Consider the following 20,145-nt stretch of genomic DNA (forward strand, 5'->3'; position numbering starts at 1 on the left):
ATCAATTCGAGTATCGAAATTATACATTCTTTTGAACAAAAATTCTGCCATATAATGCTCAAAATGATAATCGCGAGTGCCATAGCGCGGAATATTTGCTCTTATATCTCTCCAAAATCTTTCTATATTTTTTCTATATTTTTTTTATCTTTTTATATTTAAAACGAGAGTTCAATCATCAAACTTTTTTTGTTCATAACTTTTTTATAAACAATGAGCGACGGATAAAACCTTCATATTATTATTCAGNGAGGTGACCTTGATAACATATGTCAAAATTGTTGAGATCGGAAAATAGTCCGTATAACTGCATAATTACCGGTTACACTCTCGGCGTTTCCGTCGACGCTGCGGAAAATTCATATATATCTTTCTCTCTCTCTCTCGTCTCGACATACAAATAACTTGCAATCTGGAAAGCGCGATGATTACGCGCTGTCAAAGGATTCAACAAGAGAGAAGAGAAATTTGAGGTCTCGGTACGCGCGCGCCGTGCTGAACGCGTAGCGATGTGAATTCGCGCGCGTGGAAGTTCACTCGACAGATCGCTCTCTTCGAAAACAATATTCGGATTCACGCAATTTGATGCGACGTTGTATATACGTATGTACATACGTGTGCGGTCGCGAGAGAGAAATCCGCTTAGTTTCTCGCAGCACTTTGTCGCCTTCCCCCTTTTTTCCACGGTCCGCCTTCTTTATTTAGCAGCCGCGAAAAACTGGGGCAGGAGAATTGCCCGCGGTTTGCGCAAGCAAACCGGGAATCAGCTTCGCGGAAATACGAAGGAATGCGGTTTGCGGCAGTTGAAAACTCGCAGTGTGACGTGTAAGCCCGCAACGCGTTGATATAAATTCTTTTCACGGGTTTCAAGGGGATGCCGCAGACTCGCGCCGAGAACAATGCGGTATCGTTAACGCGCGAACGAAAATGAATGATAACATTTTATATTGTTTTCAACCGTGTAAAAGTTCTCAAAATACTATAACAATTAATGACACACGAGAAAAATAATGTCATACTGTGTGTGGGATTATCGATCGTTGATAATATATAATTTAGTGAAGAGAGCGTACAATAATTTCGATTACATCAAATTTTAAATCGATCATATTGCAGCATGCGCATTGCAGCTTGATTAACCGGAACCAATTACGAGATGACAGGTCCGTTTTGGTGGAAATCGCGGGAATTTAATTAATGATATTTGAAACGATACGGTTTTATGTTGTATAAAATGTCGGACCGGAGATCATCGAATCACGATAGTAATATCAAGCACGAAATTTTATATAATTATAATTCAACTAGAGCACGTCGAAACAAAAACATTATTTTTCGTCTTGTGATGAGTTTTAAAAAATATATAATGAGTTTTCACGTATATATTTTCTATTAATCTTTAGAGAGTCAGGATTGTTTTCTTAAAATTTTCTAATTTTTATATTTGAAATTTGTACATATATCTATGTGTAATAACGCACATCTTATATAAAGTTATCGTGCAAATTCATTATAGAGTCACTATAGTGACTAACTCAGCTTTCAAAGGAGCAGAAACAAGTTGTCTAACACGTTAAGTACTACGCCAGTCTCTGGAGACCGAACTTTCCGTTTAGGCTGTGCCGGTCCTTGCGGGCCAACGTCGGGTTGTTTTTTACTTTGTATGCTCACGCACCGTCTAAACGGAAAGTCAAAATTGGCGTAGCACTTAACGTGCTAAATCTAAAACATGAAGTGTTAACAAAGAATTTGAAATCCTTGATTACGATTACAAAAAAAATCTGATTTTTTCATTTTTTATGGTTGGACCAATAGCGCCAACTAAATCTCAACAGATACGAGAATATACAAAACTTTCTTTTAGTGTTATCCAGAGCTAATTACGTGTATTAGTTTTTTTTTTTTGTATCTTTTATACTTTTTGAGATAATCAGCTGGAAAGTTTTTAAAAAAATCCTCCTGTATATATATGTATATACATATATTTTAACAGAGTGAAGTATCGATTTTGCTATAAGTTTTACGAAGCTTTCGGCATTCTGACATAAATATTTCACACAATCTCTCTGGTGGATCGCGCGTTGTTTCGCGACAGCAAATAAATCTTTCCTCCTTCAGAAAGACGAGTTTAACGTTACGGTATCGCGACACATCCCAAGAGATATATTCCTTTCTTACTTTACGACCGCGCGCGGTTTTTATTTGTGACTTACAGCCGACGTGCAGGTTGATTCATTTATGAAGCCGTGAGATGCGCGAAGATGATGTCTGCGTGCTCGTTCGCAGTTGCGGAAATCGATTTCTTTCGGGAGTAGAATCTTAAATATCATTTCTGCGCTTCCGTTAGCACGGGCGGAAGTCCGCTTTGGCAAAACCCTAGAGGGCAAATGAAATGAGGCGGAATAAAAATTGCATCGAGATAAGGCTTTTTTCTCCGCGAAAATACCTCGGCAAAATCACATTTTCACCGCGCTACACTTCTTCGATTCAAATGGCACGGATTTACGCTTGCAACGAGGAAGCAAATTTCGATTAATTACAGATACAGCTTTTCAGTCTGGGATTAAAATGTCGTTTCGAGAAAACTTCGTGCTCACCGAACTCTGGGACGCGCCCTCTGCAATTTCGTATTTCCTATTAATTAAAAGTTCAGTTTGTTTGTCTTTACTTGACTCGTTAAAGTGCAAGTTTCTTCATTCCAAGCTCCCGTAGATGTTTCGATTTGAAAAAAAAAAAAAAAACGCCGAAAGACACGTACAAACGAAAAGTGAAAGTCGATCATTTCTGACTGTCGCATTTCTTCAAATACTCGTTAACTTTACTACTGATTGGCTTGATATATATGTGCGATTTTTTTTTAAACAATTATTTACGTCTTATTATATTATTATCAGCTAAAAAGAGGACTTTAATGAAGGTCAAAACACCAACTCTGTATAAGATTTTATTACTGCAAAACACCCTGCATTGGTTCTTCAACAGCCGTTTTCAAAATTTTCAATTTTGGGAATAATTTTAATGTTTTTTTCTCTGCAAATACAACAAACAAAAATACTTAGAAAGTCAGATAATTTTCTGAGGAAAATTGTTTTCTGAAATCGAATATATATAGACACCATGTTCGAGATTTCGTGGCGAGAGCGGGCGCTTGAAGAATGCTCTCAAGTTTCGCGGACGTTTTCCGAACTTCTGTGCGCATTGCTTCTAGTTCCGCATATATAGATCGTTGTATTCATTATTTCGCCGCTAAATCGTTTGTGAATAATGGTCGTCGTGAATCTTTCTTCGGTTGACTTGCCGCTTCCGTCGAGAAACTCATGCGCTTCGGTTCTTCGAGTCCGTTCGAGACGAAATGTATTCGCGGGAAAAAAAGAAGTGCCTCTCGTTGCGGAGAAGTGTCATCTTCCCGAGAAGTTTTTTGACTCTCTTTTACGAGAAATCAACAATAAACGCGCTCGTAAATGTTGGCGAAATCTTTACTTTTTCTTATTTTTCGGATCTTAATCGACTTTAAGATTCGATAAAACTCCAGAAAAACGAAAGGAAACGCGTGAGTACGATTAATCTATTTAAGAGATGGTTACACGCGATAATTTTCTTCGTTGCTCGTTCTCTCTCTTTCTTTTTCTCTCTTTCTTTCTTACTCGGTCTTTGTATTGTGTACGAGAGCGCGGTATATCGAACGTTTATCTAGCTTTCTTTTGTATCTTTTACAAAAGGAATCAGCCGATTACCGAGGTCGATCTTCGTCAGGTTCTCGCGCGCGCCCGCGGCATTTCGCCGAGATACCATCGGCGAATTATAAGCCGTTTCTCTTTCAAAGCGTTTCTTCGACTCTTTACAAACATCGACGGTCGTAGTGCGAGATAAGAATAGTTCACAAGTGATCTGCGTGTGTTGTCGTTCATCGCAATCAAGAACTTAAAATACGTATATAAATCATGTATCGATCCTCAGCCAATTTTCTACGCTCGTTTTATTTATCAAATTATTCTTTTGAAATTCTCGTTTTATTTATCGAATTGCTTTTTAGAAGTTTGATTGGTGGAGATTTTGTCATAAATGCTGAATGTACGATATATCATTAATGACTACATTTTCTTATTAAACAGTACATAGATAAGAATTTATTTAAGACAAATACACAAAATTATTTAAATATTAGCACAACTAAATGTTTACGGAGTAAATATGACTTATCTCGTCACAAGGATTATATACTTCTTTGTCTTTCCAACAAATTCTTGAAACAATGAAAATTTCTGAAACATTTACACGATCGAGAAGAGATAGAAAAAGGATGGAAGATACAAAATTTCGTTCCTTACGTGAATGCACTAAAGATCCAAGTGATCAGAAGGTGATCCCTAACACTGTCGCGATACAAGTAAAGCCTAGAGCAAATTCTGACGGCGCAGTCGAGATGTACGACCACCTCGTCTATCTAGCAGATATTTCGGTCGTAAATTCGGCACGAACGGAGTGTATATCGTACAGATACGGCCTCTATCTACGTGCCTCCACCCACCCTTCCTTCGCTGAATATTCTCCAGAGGCCTCTGCGTCCAGCGAAGACACCCTCCCTCTTTCTCCTATATCTTCTCTTGGTCGCGTATCTCGCATCTGCAGCCGATCGTCGTTCTCACGAGCTCCCGCTCAATTATTCCGCGAGAAGGAAATCGATATTAGTAGACAGCGAGAGATCGCACTTCTCCAATGCACATTTACCTGAACATTGAGAGGGAGGCAGTATTTTTTTATTTTCTTTTTTTTATTTATAACGCGGATGCAATAACAGCATTTCGTTTATTGGATTGTTTACGTTTTTCGTCGAAAATAGAGAAATAGATGTAAAATCACTGTTTTTTTTAGTATTAAAAATGTTAACAAGCATAAAATGACAATTTAATGCTTCACATATTTTGTACTCGGAATCTTCCTTTTATTTGATCTTGATATTTTACGACGCGCCACAAAAATTTCAATACGTACGAGCAACATGAATTCCTTGTAAAATTTTGAACTATGCACATTCTTCCAAAATTGGTGACATGCCAGCGAGATGAGGATTACGTGCGCTTGACATTCATTCGTGGCCTACTGACACTTGCGCGAACAAAAGAAAAGCGCTTTCCATCAAACTTTCATTATCCGGAATAACTCGGTTCGTCTTGGATTTCGCGCCAAGATCATCGACGGAAAAGTAACTCGCGCGTGTTCGTCAAGAAACTCTTGGCAGTCGGCAATCGTATAAATATTTTTCGCATGCGAACAATTCGCGATTTAACGAGCGTGACTCGATTCGCGCACTGCCAAAGAGCGTCGAGAAACACGTCGCTGCTACCGTCTTTCCATTTAGTCTTGGCGATAAAAATACATCACGAGATATCGCCGCGGACGAGTTATTCCAGCTTCGTCTCCTCCCTCTTCTAAATATATATGTATATCGCGACGATGAATTTTGTATCGCGATTCCGGGAATAATGGAACAACAATATTCGATTCCTTGACAAATACACGGACACGAACGCGCGCGCCACGAGTATCCGCAGCTTCGCTGGGCGCTTGTTGTATATCTTGGCGTGGCGCACTATCAAGGATTTACAAGAGTCGACCATTTCCGCGACCGACCGAGGCAAAGTCTCTCTTTCTCTCTCACTCTTTCAACGCGATCCTTCAGAGTCGCTTTCGACTATCTCGTTTCGAGCGATTCACCTACAACAGATCCCACAACCACACCTGTGCTTTCGTCTCTCACCTTCTCCCTCCTGTCTTCCCGCCGTCGACGGGGAAAAGAGGGATGCTCGTCTTGAAGGCGAGGATCGATCCGGCAGGACCCGGCTTTACAGCGGACTGCGGCTCTCGAGGATTTCATTGAAGGATTTCCGAAGACTCGACGAAGGTTCTCTCTGGGTAGACGCCGCTACGACGACGACGACGAGGATAACGAAGAAGGCAGCTCGTGGGATTCGAGGGCGACGACCCAGCGCAGACGAATCCTCGTGTCTCACCGAGGGAAAAAGATATTTATTGGGCCGCGCTGGTGCGCGGGTCGGGAGAGAACGCCGAGGAAGTCGCAGGAAATGAAGATCGGGCTGGAAAGGCCGGACCGCCGGAGACGCTGAAGGATGCGAAGGGATGGCGAAGAAGGACGAGGAGATAGTAGTTGGGAGTAGATAGGTGCACTCGGAGCGCGAAAAAATATGATGGCTGCGGGGCCCTGCGGCGTCACCGGTGTGTTCCTCGTCTCTTTTCCAGGATTTTTCGCGTCGACATGCATATCGTCCTGAACGAGAATTCTTAGCGCATTCGAAAGAAACTTTCTCGGTTGCCGGAAGTGTTTTAAACCGAGAATTAACGAATGCTCGCGCGCAGTGAGATGTTAGTGTCTCGATTTAACAAAAGGATTGCAGACGTAAAACGTAAGAAAACTCTGATCATGTTGTCGAGGAGAAATTAGGGCAAACAGTGTCTTGGAAGAGCGAAAACACGAGGAGGGAAGTGCGAAAAGAGCGAAGAAAGCGAAAATGTAAAAGATCGGAGAGCAATTTGACACGACGTGTCAGACACTTTAAGTCGATGTATCTGCAGTCTCAGCATCGCTCGAGTGCTCGCGATATTATATGACAAGCCGTGTGTTTTCACCGGTAGAACTTATCAACATTATACGTTGATGTCTTGTCTGTCTATTTGACTGAAGTCTGTATATTTTTTACAGCGTATATAAAAATTGAAATTATATGCGAGAGCAATTTTGCGCAAAGAATGTCTGGTATCATTGTCAGATAATTTGGAATATCGTTAAAGAGAGAAAGAGAGAGAGAGAGGGAGAGAGAGGGCGTATCTGCACATACATATATCGATCACGTACATGTTTTACCTGCAACTGCAGCGGGCACACGTTGCCGCGCACGTGACGATGCAACATTTAAAACATTTGGCCCAGATTTCCTATCTTTGCTCTGCATTTTTCATCCTGGTACATATTAATTTCCTGTGGATTTCTCCCGAGAGAAAATTCTTCGAAATAACCCCAAAATATATATACATACGTAGCCGTATCGTTATTAATGTAATTAAACAAAAAAATTGCAGCTTTTCTGAAAACAAACTTATCGATGTATAATTTCTCAGAAAATATTGCATAATTTTGTAAGTTATACAATTTCAATACTTTATAACATTGTATGTATTTATATTGCAAAAAAAAGTAGAACCGTATCATTCGCGCGTCAACCGTTATCGATTTGCCAAACATAATCATTTCGGCTCGGTAGCAGGACTCATCCGAGCGATGAAAAACGATTCTCGAGCCGCGTATGAAAAACGTTCCCTTCACCGACTCGAAACTTGGCAATTTTGACGTACCTCGGGGGTAGAAAATGTCTCCCGGTAAGTTTGCACGTGCGGTGAAAACGAAAACTCGAAACTGCTGCTGCTGCGCAGCGTCGGAAATATTTGCCGCATGTTTTCAGAAAACTTACGAGCGCACAACTTAATGATTTATGACGTGTTTTTGTCACTTTCTCACTGTTACGGCACTTGTATCTAGGATTGAAAAAAATCATTTTTTATTGGACGCTGTATGCATGTGAATTTTTTAAATCAATATTATTTACTTTATCTAATTATGGAAAAAGCTATTAAAGTTATTGTGTAGAGATTCTTTGTTGTTCAATTTTAAAGAAAATTAAATTTCTTTGTTATTTCGCACATTAAAACTTGAAAAACTATTTTTATATACAACTATAAATATTAAGGTCGACGAGTGCCAAAGATGTACGTGCAATTATATATGTATTTATTTATTTCCTTTAAACGTAAATTAATACACGTAGAAATTCGAATTAAATTTAATTCGAAAATGTATATAGAATACTTGATTTTCATCATATATGTGCACTATTCTTATTTACTCCTTCATGAAATTTGACATTTTCATTGCAAAAAAAAAAAAAACACTTTGACCAGGAGTCGAGTTTGGATCTCCCGCATTTCGTGCAAGCGCCTTTCCAATTTGGCTTATTTCAGCAATACTTAATGTCTTGATTGCCGAATTGGGAAGGCGATTGCACGAAATGCGGGAGATCCAAACACAACTTCTGGCCAAAGTGTTTTTTTTCGCAATGAAAATGTTAAATTTCATGAAGGAGTAAAGAAGAATAAACTAAAATCAAGAAATTTTGCAATACCGTTAAGAACCTTTTCAAACCAACAACAATATTATTGTAAAGAAGAATATTTCACATATAATAAGATTTTACGTCATATAAAACAATTATTAATTTTGTTCACGATCGTACGCTATGAAATATTAAGCGAAATGTGTGGAAGCTATCAACGTATTTTCAAAACGCTCGTAGAAATTTTTATTCGTAATGAATCGATAATGACCGAACAAGGCCTGAGAATACGCAGAGCAAAATTTAACGAATTAAAGTTTAATCGTATTGAATATTCAACTATATTAATTGCCGCGATCATATGATTGCGTATAAACAACTGTACGAATACCGCGGGTAATATTACCGCAATTAAATTAAAATAGTAATAGATTTGCGAGAGTTTATTTTTTTAACAATGTTTTACCTTTGTCTAAAAATACAAAAAAGACATCAAAATATTTGCAAAAGCAAGAGAATTCTCAAGGAATTGTTTAACACGGAAATGAATAGATACCATGTACGAAGTTTTGTGAAAAAAATTTGCTCAAATTGAAACTGATGCGACCAGCTGTTACACTCTCTCTTTCTCGTACGTTATTTTATACATGTAGAATCGCATGTTTGCTCTTGTTTTTCTTTTTCTCTCTCTTTTTCGCGTACATCTGGCGCAAATCTTGCAAGCGGGAATGATCCAGAGAATGCCGAGATGTGCGCTCAACTATAACATTTTATTCATCAGATCCAATCTCCATAGCGCGGATTCTTTCATCGACTATGTGTGTGTATATATATGTAAAATATATATATATGTACATATATATATATATATATATTATAGACGCTTTTTAGTGACTGCTAAAACGCCCGGCATTCTTGAAATTCAATAGTCTCTTAATGCGCATAGGACTCGTCGAACGGGCGTGAAACCTTCGTCACTCGAACACGTACAATAATAACGGCGAGCACTCGAGTCTTGTCAAACATTCCGCGCGCCGGAAACTCATCGGAGAAGCGCCGTCTGATCAGACTCACGCCTTTTCCACTGTATTGTTCCTCGCCGTATCGAATCGTTAAATATCTCGCTTTTCATGAAACGTGCACACACGATTATCTCTTCTAATGTTTTTTAAATGTTTTTCCGATATATTTGGAAAAAACACTGATCTGCATAATTACCCATAATTTAATTATTATAATTGCAATCGCGCGATAAATTGTATAAATATTTATGTGTCTTATCAAAACGGTGAAAGTTTTGGTTTTCTTGGCCGTCGATTTATCAAGTCAATGTCTTGAGAATTCAAGAAAACGAGAGAGCGAACTCGTTCTTTCGCGATCGGTCGCGACAACACGGCAATAATTCGTTCGTGGTGCCCGGATAAAGCCGGGCGATATAATTCGCGGCCTGCGGGCGTAACTGCGGCGAATTCGCTTTATCGCGCTCTAGCTAAATTCTCTCCCGAGAAGATTCGGTGAGATTTCTGCAAGGAGATAGATAGAAGTTTGGCTAGGCGAATCCCACGGAGTTGCGGGAACCGCAATATAAACCGGAACGAACCGGTCACATTTTTCACAAAGCTTTTTCGTTGTTTGCGGTTCCTCGTGTGTCTTGTTTGCTATTTTGTTGTACGCACACATTAGTTTCAAATATTTATGTGCGGTAACGTGTAAAAAGTTCATATTTTGTCTCGCATTACCTTTGAGAATGACAGCTTAAAAATAGCCGGAAAGGCATTTCTCGCGGGCGTCAGACGGTCCAAACTGTGCAACTCTAAAGGTCTCGTATTCTGATGTTCGGTGAGATAGGAAAGGGCGGCTCGCGAAAGTTAAACGTGACTCGGCAACACACGCGGAATGCGTATGTACAAGGCAGTTTTGAACATTCACGAAACACACTCCACTATTGCAGCTGAAACAGCTCGCTCACGTTATTTGATTTTATTGTTTATTAAAGATCGCTTTCCACGTAAATTTGTACGTAAATCTGGTTTTTATTTATTTTATATCTCTTACGTTTTTAATATGAATTAGCAAAGAAAATTAACGTGGGAACTTTTTTTCGCGGTGTACTTTATTCCTCGCGGGACTTAGTCGGTCTGATACCGATGATTAAAAATTAGTATGCAGCTCTTGCAGCGGAAATGTTGAAAACTTGAAAAGTGCGAGCTGCGAAAAAAAATTGTTCATGCTCAGGCTCTCGCGTATTACACTTTTAAAACACTCAACGCGAAGATATATTTGTATCTGCGAATATATTTAATATAATATATACACTAGCGAATATAATATATAAATTATCAAATGGTGTCTTTTTATCGGTATCTGGCGAACGTGTTTATTTCCGGCTGTCGAGGTGCAATATCGAGTGACTATTTAATTTTCTTTGGGGGTCATCAGGATATTGCGAGCGGTACTTGCGGCTCTTCTTCTCAAAGACGTTGCGTCGCAACGGAATTACCTTGTGTTAACCAAGTGCTCGAGAGTTGTAGAGGCGAGCAAAGCTCTCGAGGGACAAGTGGTGAACCTTGGCGTCTCCTTAGACTCCATCTACGCGGTCGCCGCTGCGGGCTCAAAGCTCGCGGAAGCTCCTCTCTTCCTGTCCCTTTATTCATACCCCACCGCCTCAACGTTAACTCGTTACCGAGATGCTCGAGACATTTAAATGCTTCGATGAGAAAATATCGCGTATAACGCGTGTACACAAAGTACGCATTAAGTTTCTCCACGATTTCATTTAGGTATTTACCTTACAGAAATATAATAGTTTTCTTCTTGCATTTTATTGCCGGAAATTTTTAATATATTACTAATTTATATTACATTTTCAACGTATAGAGAAAAACTTTTAAATCTAAAATGTTTGAAAACTGGACTTAACCATTTTTTTTAACGGTTGTGTTACACGTAAGCTGGAAACATTTAAAAACATTTAAATTAAAAATGTTTATTTCTAAGATAACGTTATTTTTTTCTGAAAATTTGTACGATTAAAAAAATTCAAAAGTTTTCTCGGGGAATTTGTTTTTTGGTTGAATAGACATCCCGTGGAGATGAAACGCCTGTTCGTCGTGTAATGCAAATCGTGGGTTTTTGGTTCTTCGTGCATTACAATTTCCGCGAATCGTTATTATTCACCAACGGTCCTGTCTTCGTCCTACCTATTCGTAACGAATTTTCGCTCGATCGTGTTTTGAAGTCAACCTGGCCGTTTCCGCGAGAGAATTTTCTCGGAAGGTCATGTAATCTCGAGAGTGTTCGAGAGATCAACTCCCGTGGGAATTCAGGTCGTATTTCATCTCACTGCGGCGCATCGACGATGTACGCGTGTACATACGTACATACGGGAAAGTCGAGAGATAAAGAGAACGGGACGAGAGAGAGAGAGAGAGAGAGAGAGAGAGAGAAAGAGAGAGAGAGAGAGAGTCGCGCGCGACAACCAAAGGGATATTCCCGTCGGCATCGTAACCCGCTCTTCGTCTTCTTCCTTCCAGGGCGATCGCATATGGAAGGATACGAGAGTCTGTTGGATCGACGTGCTGGGACGACGAGTCCCGCGTGCGCTGTCTGGTCTGCGCCGGTCTCTTTCCACTCGTACAACTCTTTTCTAGAAGAAAAACTTGTTCGCGACGTACTTCTTGACGCTGCATTTTATCTCGGAACTTGTCGATGCATTATATAAATTTCATCCAGATTTTATTTATTTATTTATTTTTTATTTCCCGCCGAAGTCACGTAAGAAGAGAAGAAACGCATCGCTCGCTTGCTCGCAAAGGTGTAATTGCACACCGTCGACCTTGACTACTGCGAAATCATTAGAACGCCCGGCGCCAAAACATTAATTGGGTTAATCGCGATTGTTCGTTAGCTCGGTCAATCACCGTGAATTCCGCCGGCTGATATTAATTGAGCTAATTACCTATGCGCGTCAACCGTGAATTAAGATGGATCGTTCTTTGGAATTTCCTCGCAGGTTTCGGTGAACGTACTACCAAAATAAAATCTTCGAACGTTTTTTAAATAATTTCGGTCTTTAGATCATAAGAGGTACTGATGCATAGAATATCGCGGATTCGCGCAAATGTTTTTGGCAGGATTTGGCTAGTGTCGTGTCCGCGAAACAAGAATCTATTGTACGATAGAAGTTCTTCTCGCATAAGAGGACAAAGCTGTTCGCAGAGACGCATAGGCTTGCAATATAAATAACGGCATATTTGGCTTCTGCCAAGAATTTTACGGAATGCGAGAGAAAAAGAAAGAAACAGAGAGAACGGCGCACGGATGGAAAAAAAAAAAAAAATAAAAAAAAGCACTCGTGAAACACACAAAGTGAGCAAGAGCACAGTGGAAATGGACTAGAAAGGAATATTGGCACGAGAGTACCGCCGAGCCGACTATCAGTCCCACGCGAATCTTCACTTCCGCTCGTTTCCTGCAGCCTCATTTCCCCTGTGTAAATATTCACGTGCCGGTCGGTGAATGTTCAGCCGTTCTCTTTCATTTTTGTTCCTCAGTTTTCCTGCAAAAATACCATATCAAACGCGCATCTGTCGATCATTAAAGCGCCACATCGCTCGTCACTGCCGATGTTTGTGTAACCTAATATTGCGAAAATTAATTTCATATTATTTAATATTTAGAGAGTAATTTTAATTTCTTTTAATTCTCAATTTTTAATTAAAACAATAGAATTTATAATCTTTTTTTAAGGAGTTTTCAGAGGAAAAGTATTTATTTTATTTGTATAGTAAAAAATTGCTTTTTTTTCCATAAATCTTATATATATATTTTTAAAAATTGTTTTAAACTCTTCTATATATTTTTAAAAATTACATTAAAAAGAATATTTTAAAAAATATTGGTTCTTTGAAAAGTGTGTTTAACATAAACAAAGTGCTGAGTCCAATTTCAATCGTGTCAAGTTTTCGAAACCAACGCATTCCGAAGTTGACCGTCGGCTTCACAAAATGCAGCCACGTAACACAATGTGTGGTTAGCCGCGAGTGTCATCGATTTGCTCGATGAAAATAAAAAAATCTGTCTCTCTCCGGATCGCAAAAAATTGCGCAACAAAAATGCAAAAGAATCAGCGACTTTTCCTCACAAAATTTTCTCGCGTCTCTGTTCTCTTTTATTGTTCCATTGACTACGAGAAAATGATTTTTAGTTGACCACAACTTGGACCTCAACCAAAAATTATTCGTTTTTTGCGAAAGACCTGCGTTTCGTTTCTCGGCGCGCATGACGATATTTTCTCTCTCTCTTTTTCTCTTTCTCTTTTCCCCTCTCTCTCGGCAAAAGCTTTTCTGCAATGGAAATCGTCCTTTGATTTGCATTTGTTTCCCCGGGACGGATCAAGTGGATGATGATGGATTTGCGGTACACATATCGACCTGTGCGGTCCGACACAATCATCGAACACTATCATTTTATTTCACGATAAGTAATTTAACACATAACGTCACGCTAATAGGATTCGCTTTGTTTTGTATAAATTTTCGGAATCGATACGCAAAACTCTCGGTGTCGCGGCGTCAAAGCCAATGTGGACGTGTCGTTATTCCCGTTCCGGCAATCTGATGCCGACTATTGTAATTTTCCGTAATCACTGCGTGAAAACTGGATTTCGATTTAGCTTTCGACGGAAACACAATTTCGGCTGTGTACACGATCCACGCATATCGCGTATCGGAACTTCAATGATTGTTTAATTGAACATTCATAAACACAGAAGAAAACTATTCTCATGAATACTATTCACGTAGTTTGAAGATGCGCTTACGTAAAAAACGGTCATCGGTTAGTTCTAATAAATTCTATGAATCGTCACGTGTCAAAAAAGTGGCGAAATTACAACGGCTGTTAATCTTGCCGCAAGATGTTACATAAATTTCTGTCTTGTTCCGGTTATAGAAGAACGTAAATCTCGTTCTGGCAGCCGATTCTTGTTTGCAGGAAGGGATAAAAACAGTGGTCGTGTGTCGCGTAAAAATGTCGCGGAAAAACGGACAAAAATCTCAGCGATTCTTAAAGAGCATCGTCAAAGCGAACGTCGCGAGTGACGATTTCTCGAAATTCGCGCCGATCACGATCGAGCGAATAGCGCGAGGAAAACGCGAGAAAGAAGATATATGACAGTTCTGTGGTTCGTTGAATTTTAAGGATGTCTGCAAAGGATGGCGAATGGAAAAACTTTAGGGAAAACTCAAGGAGATCATTGAGACAGGTAATTGCATTGCAAAATCGCGGGCATCTTAAAAATCGCGAACTTCTCTTCAGTCCGAACTGTTCTTATATAACCACAACCGAAAATTCTTTTCTCGCATGAAGAATAGCTTCGGCGCAAATTAAGTACGCGTCGGATTTAGACAGACGAATGGTCTTCGTTTTAGTGCGACGAGCGTAAACCCCGTCCTTTCATTTATATTTCGCGGTAATCGGAATGGATCGTCTCGCAAGAGATTTATTCGCCAAGTGAAAAATTAACTCGGAGACAGAGAGAGCGCCATTGGTTCGTTCAAATCACACACACACACACACACACACACACACACACACACACACACACACACAGAAGAAGAAATTGCAAATTAAATATGTCTAAAAATAATATATTGTTTACATGAAGAAAATTGAATTACGTATCTGGTTCCGCGATATAGTTTATTGTACAAATTAATCAAATTCGACAATCGAACATTGTAACATTCGGGACGCCGTAATGCGGTCATCAACGTGGATGGCGTTGAAATGACTGTTTGTCGTAAAATATGATGAATATCCGAGTAACAGCGGAGAGTGAGATAATTGTCTCGGGGTTTACTTGCAGACAGGTCTAATGTGATTGGTAGTTCCCGGGAGCGGACGTAGGGGATTTCTCGAGAAGGACAATCGAGTTTGCGCTCGGCTGGCAATTACAATCTCTGCTCGTTACGCGGTTTGACAAACTTTCTCGCGAAAGACGTCGAGTCCCGCGCGCCCGATTGAGGCCATTTTCATTGAACTGAAAGTTGCTGCAGTAATTGCGGGGACAAAGCAGACTTCCACTCGCTCATTCGTCGTCGCGCGTGCCAACTAAACAATAACAAATATTAAACGGGAGGTGCGTTTTATTTGTTCGTTCATCGCACCTTTAACTTTTCGACAATACAGCGTTAGAATAATTAGTCGCGAAAAGTTGTTTTACCTAATTAAAATGCAAATGTTTTCATGTTTTGTCTTGCGAGTAACTTGTTGATTGAAATCTTTCTGTTTTTTTTTCGGGAAACTTTTCTAAATTTATTATCTTTTGAAGTCACTCGAGTGGCTTTTAATATTAATAATTTTTATAAATGTTAATGTTTAATTTCACTGCGCGACTAGGTTTTTACATGTTTGCTAAATCATAATTTACGGAAAGTAAAAGCCGCAGTACGTCTTAAGTAAAGACACACGCTCAGATAAAAGGTAAACAGCCGGTATCTGTTTAAGCTAGTATCTAAATTAAGTAAAACTGAGTATTTTGTGTGTGTGTTGTCGGGAGTTGCCGGGTGTTTCCGAATAGATTGCACAATCCACCTGGAAGTTTATAAGCGTACAACTTGGCGATGTTATTTACACACCCGTTCTCTCGCTTTACTTTTACAAAAAAACAATTTTTTTCGTTGCGTTACGTTTCGCATTGCGTATTATTCTCATTTCACAGAGAACACCTGTTTTTATAATAATTACCACTAGAAAATAAAATCTGCAGAGTAATTAGGACAACTATGAAAATGTAGTTGTCGCCGAGACTTACTATTATTGCAAACAGTCAATGCGACCATTTTTCTCTCTCTCAGCGCGTAACGTTTCGTGAAATAACGCAAACGTATATAAAATACGAACGTTCCGATGCAAGTAAATGTGTGTGTGCGCCGAGCTTCGTTTATCTTATACCCTAATTTAATTGCTACATTACGGAGCATTATGCGTATGCAACGTTTCGCCCATGATGGGGCGGTTACAGCTATTGGTTTATGCACCTCTTGCAGTGTAATCATATTTTACGGTAATGTATTTAAAATCCTATTTGAACGCACACATCGGAAATACCAAAATATAATCGTGATATTCGATCAAATAGCACACAACACAATTCATTATACAAGGAAAACGCAAAAAGGTGAACATTTATATAAATTACGTATCTTTTATTCATCGTAACACATATCTTTTATTCACACGTAGTACACAGCCGTTAGCTCTTCGCAATTGTTTTATTCAAAATTTTTGAAAGTTTTACATACTTTATTTCCTTGTTGTACACATCTCACATATTTCATACTACGTTTGTTTTTTAAATACTTGAGCCATGATCTCAATATAGACACAACAAGTCATGCATATACGAGATAAGATAGTGAATTTATAGTATCATCGGTTGTAACGTTCTCGATGATGAAGCATTATCTTGTGAAACTCTTCGAGTTCCAACTTTATATTGGTCTACATATGTCCATGTCAAAAAGAAAAATAGTTATCTCGCGTGTTTCTCGATCAGATAAAAAAATAAGTTAGATTGATACAACGGAATCACCGGTGACGAGATTTCATGCAATATCTGCTTAATTGCGCGTGATATCTCAGAAAAGAGATATCTGCATTCGCAAACACACACACAAAGTTCGCAAGAAAATATCGTCACATTTATATGTACGTACATTTATCGTTTTACGTTCGCGGAACACGAGATCTTTTTGTCATCTGAAAAAAGTCATGCAAAGTCACCAGAAAATTCCATTTATTGTTGCAAAATATCGATGATTTACTGTCCCACGCGTGTTTGATAGTTAAGCAACGCATTGACAATCAAGATTAAAAACATTTTACACCTTGGTGATACGAAACAGCAATCAATTTGCGTTTTCAAGTTCGAGGAAGAAAAAAAGAAACGTCCTTCACAGTGTCGTCGGCAAAAAGATCACACGCCGTTAATTGTAATTTATTTGCACAGTGGATAAATGCCAACATTTATGATGTAATTAGTTTTAACTTAAGTTATCACACGTTTCTCGATGCATATGTTTATCGGCACAACTCTATTTTAAATGAGAAAAATAATCGTTAGCGAAAACGAGACAGAGGGAAAGAAAGATTGCAGATCGTTATGTTGGCTGTGCTATTTGAAGAGATCACCGACGTTGTATTATTGTAAAAAAAAAAAGCGTTTCACCGAACGTGAGAAAATAAGTTATCGTTTTCCGTGAGACAATCTAGCGTTCCTCCGTGAGTTCCTTAGAATTATCGCACAACTATTGTTCAACCTTTTTTCAACTCTTCCTGAATCTGCTGCAGTGACTTGCCTTTCGTCTCGGGTATGCAGAAGATCGCAAACGGCACTGCGGTTATCAGAAGCAAAGAGTACACATAAAACACGTACTTCTCCGTTAAGAGATTGATGAGAGGCTGATAAGTCGACGTAGAGATGAATGCGAATAGTCCGGCCGTGATGCTGGTTATACAACTGGCCATGCATTTGACATGCGGCGGGAAGATCTCACCCAGCACCGTGTTAGGTATTGAAAAGATGCCCATGAACACGGCCACCTGGAAAAGCACCACTGAGAAGATCGGCAAAACCTGAAGATCGACGGGATCGTAGTCCGCGTCGAGAAGCTGGAAATCCGTGCCCAAACATATGAGCGAGATCGCGACGGTTACGCTTGAGATCACCAGCAAGACCCGTCTGCCGAATTTGTCGATCAGCATCATGGAGAAGAGAGAACTTACGATTCCGATGCCCGAGACGATGATGACGACTACCGCCGGCTCAAGAACAGTCACTTGAGCGCTTCGCAAGATAGTTTCCATGTAGAACACGACGTTGTTCATGCCGCACATTTGGCCGTACATGTAGAGTACCGTTACGAGCACTAAAGCTTTACCAATATGTGGAACTCTAAACTCTTTGATAACGTTCACGACACTTGTACTTCTGTTCATCTCGATAAATTTCTTTAAGGAGTGCAGTTCCGATTCCACGTCACAGTCGCGATGATACCAACGAATCGATGCTCGCGCTTTCTCCTCAGCTCTGATCTTGATGAGATGATGCGGCGATTCTGGTAGCCAGAGAAAGATAACCATCACTATGAAACAATGTGCGAAACTTATGCCGCTAGCGATACCGATGCTCAAATATGCGCCCATGATGCACATTGTCAATAGGCCTATCCCTATCCCAGTCATAGCTGCAACAGAAGTTCAGTCTTTTATTAGATCATTTATATTTAAATGTTTTAAACTGTCTAAGCGGTGTAACACACGTGCACATTTTTCTCGTACAAATGTCGTCCGTAATTTTTCTATACATTTTTCGCACTCTCTCATCAATCGAGCTGCACTTTTATTTACGAAAAAACTTGTGCGTACATATACCTAAAACGACCGTAGCTCCGCGGATAGATGGATCGGCGATCTCGCTCAGATAAAGGGAAAAGCAACTATATGTCTTCCCGAAAGCAATACCGCCTAGAAATCTTGACACGTACAACCACTCCACTCGATTAGCCACTATCATAAATAGCCAGCAGAGAGCGTACGGTATACAAGTAATGAAAATAGTTGTTTTACTGCCAAAGTAGTTGACGGAAACAGCGCCAAAAAAAGCGCCAATTAGTCTGCCTAAGTTTAACAGCGAAACTACCCACGAGGCCTCATTCATTGTCATGGGGATGTGGGATTTAGGTGAGGTCAAGTAGGCAACATATGGCGAGCTCCAAGCCGACATCATTCCTACTTGCATCAGCAGAAGAGTGACTGAAAGAGAAAATTACAAAATTTTCTAGCTATTATCTATAATTCATTTAGATTTCTTTTAGTTATGACAAGTAATAGACTTCTTTTTGTCTTATCTTTAAATATTTATTCGTGATATTTTATCTAAATATTAATAAATGTAAATATATAAATAAATAAATGTAAATTTATCAATATTTTAATAGGAATCAAATTTTTTACGTTGTAATAATTTTAATAAAATATAAAAAAAGTTCTTTAAATAATAATAAATGATTAATTACTTTATCTAATATATCTAAAAAAAACAATTACAATTGTTATAAAACTGAAAACCACATGAAGAGAATCGCAAGACATGTGATTTTTGTATACTTAATATACAATTTTATATATTTATATATTTAATCAATATGAGATAATATAAACGATTTGTTGATATATTTATATTAATGCAATATGCAATTATTAAAAAGTAAAAATACGTTACCTCCATTGGCAGCGATCCATTGAGGCCACATTATTTTTTGTATTTTTTGCTTCTCCGTCTCCATAGTGATCTTTCTATGGATTGCTTGCGACTGAACCTCCTGCCGTGGAGCACGGCATGCTTGATATGCTAAAGAATCGTCGAGACGCAAATGTCGTGACGATCGTGTCATATAGTAAATGATAAATAGTGGAAGATAAATGACATGTTCATTTTATAGCGATTATAAATCGTTAAGTCATATAACTTTTAAATAAAACTATGAAGTAACAAAGATTTATATGTAGAAAATTTTATCACATACATATATTATATTACTATAGTAAAAAACATATGTGATACAATTATAAAATATATCTTTACTAATTGTACTACACTGAAAATGTGTTACTGATGTAAAACAATTGATTTATACAAGTGTATGAGCAGCGAGTAATATTATAATTAAAGTTTCATTAATTGCATTGTGTGTAAAATACATTGAGCAAGGTCAGGAATAAGAGACAGTAGCGACGCCAACTACAAAGCATTCATCGAATGAGAATCAATGTTGAAGAGTTACCAAGTATTTTATTTCAAGGTTTTGGCCGGTGAATCTTTTAATTAAAATATTTTAGAAATTACGGCATTAGTAACTCTCTTTTAATAAATGACATATAATACGAGGTTACGATTACGATCGGTATGAACTCGATTAGTGCAGTCAATCCATAATTCTCTGAGACCTATGTCATA

General features: G+C 38.8%; 2 protein-coding genes across 17 annotated transcripts in view; one reads left to right on the forward strand and one right to left on the reverse strand.

Moving 5' to 3' along the window:
* The window catches only part of LOC109854966 (disks large 1 tumor suppressor protein), a 425,866-nt gene that overhangs the window by 19,875 nt on the left and 385,846 nt on the right, over window positions 1-20,145 (forward strand). The gene's annotated exons all lie outside the window — the stretch shown is intronic.
* LOC109854967 (facilitated trehalose transporter Tret1-2 homolog) lies at window positions 16,381-19,538 on the reverse strand. 3 transcript variants are annotated; one of them, XM_020428662.1, is made up of 4 exons: window positions 19,411-19,538; window positions 18,555-18,941; window positions 17,913-18,373; window positions 16,381-17,729 (listed from the first exon to the last, which is right to left on the reverse strand). In XM_020428662.1, the coding sequence occupies exons 1-4, from the start codon at window positions 19,472-19,474 to the stop codon at window positions 17,442-17,444; spliced, it is 1,200 nt and encodes a 399-aa protein (XP_020284251.1). In that variant the 5' UTR covers window positions 19,475-19,538; the 3' UTR covers window positions 16,381-17,441. The 3 variants fall into 3 exon arrangements, with proteins under 3 accessions (XP_020284251.1, XP_020284249.1, XP_020284250.1); XM_020428660.1 differs by having other exon boundaries at window positions 16,381-18,373; window positions 19,411-19,537; XM_020428661.1 differs by having other exon boundaries at window positions 16,381-18,373; window positions 18,561-18,941; window positions 19,411-19,536.

The sequence above is a fragment of the Pseudomyrmex gracilis genome, unplaced genomic scaffold, assembly GCF_002006095.1.
Source record: "Pseudomyrmex gracilis isolate BER0280 unplaced genomic scaffold, ASM200609v1 scaffold_76, whole genome shotgun sequence".
Taxonomy (NCBI): domain Eukaryota; kingdom Metazoa; phylum Arthropoda; class Insecta; order Hymenoptera; family Formicidae; genus Pseudomyrmex; species Pseudomyrmex gracilis.

Excerpts from the sequence above, each read along its gene's own strand:
- LOC109854967 (XM_020428660.1), bottom strand. The coding sequence starts at position 19,474 with ATGGAGACGGAGAAGCAAAAAATACAAAAAATAATGTGGCCTCAATGG. Across the intron at positions 18,942-19,410 it reads ATGGATCGCTGCCAATGGAG|TCACTCTTCTGCTGATGCAA; the intron begins GTAACGTATTTT and ends TTTCTCTTTCAG. Across the intron at positions 18,374-18,554 it reads TACGGTCGTTTTAGGTATAT|CTATGACTGGGATAGGGATA; the intron begins GTACGCACAAGT and ends CTTCTGTTGCAG.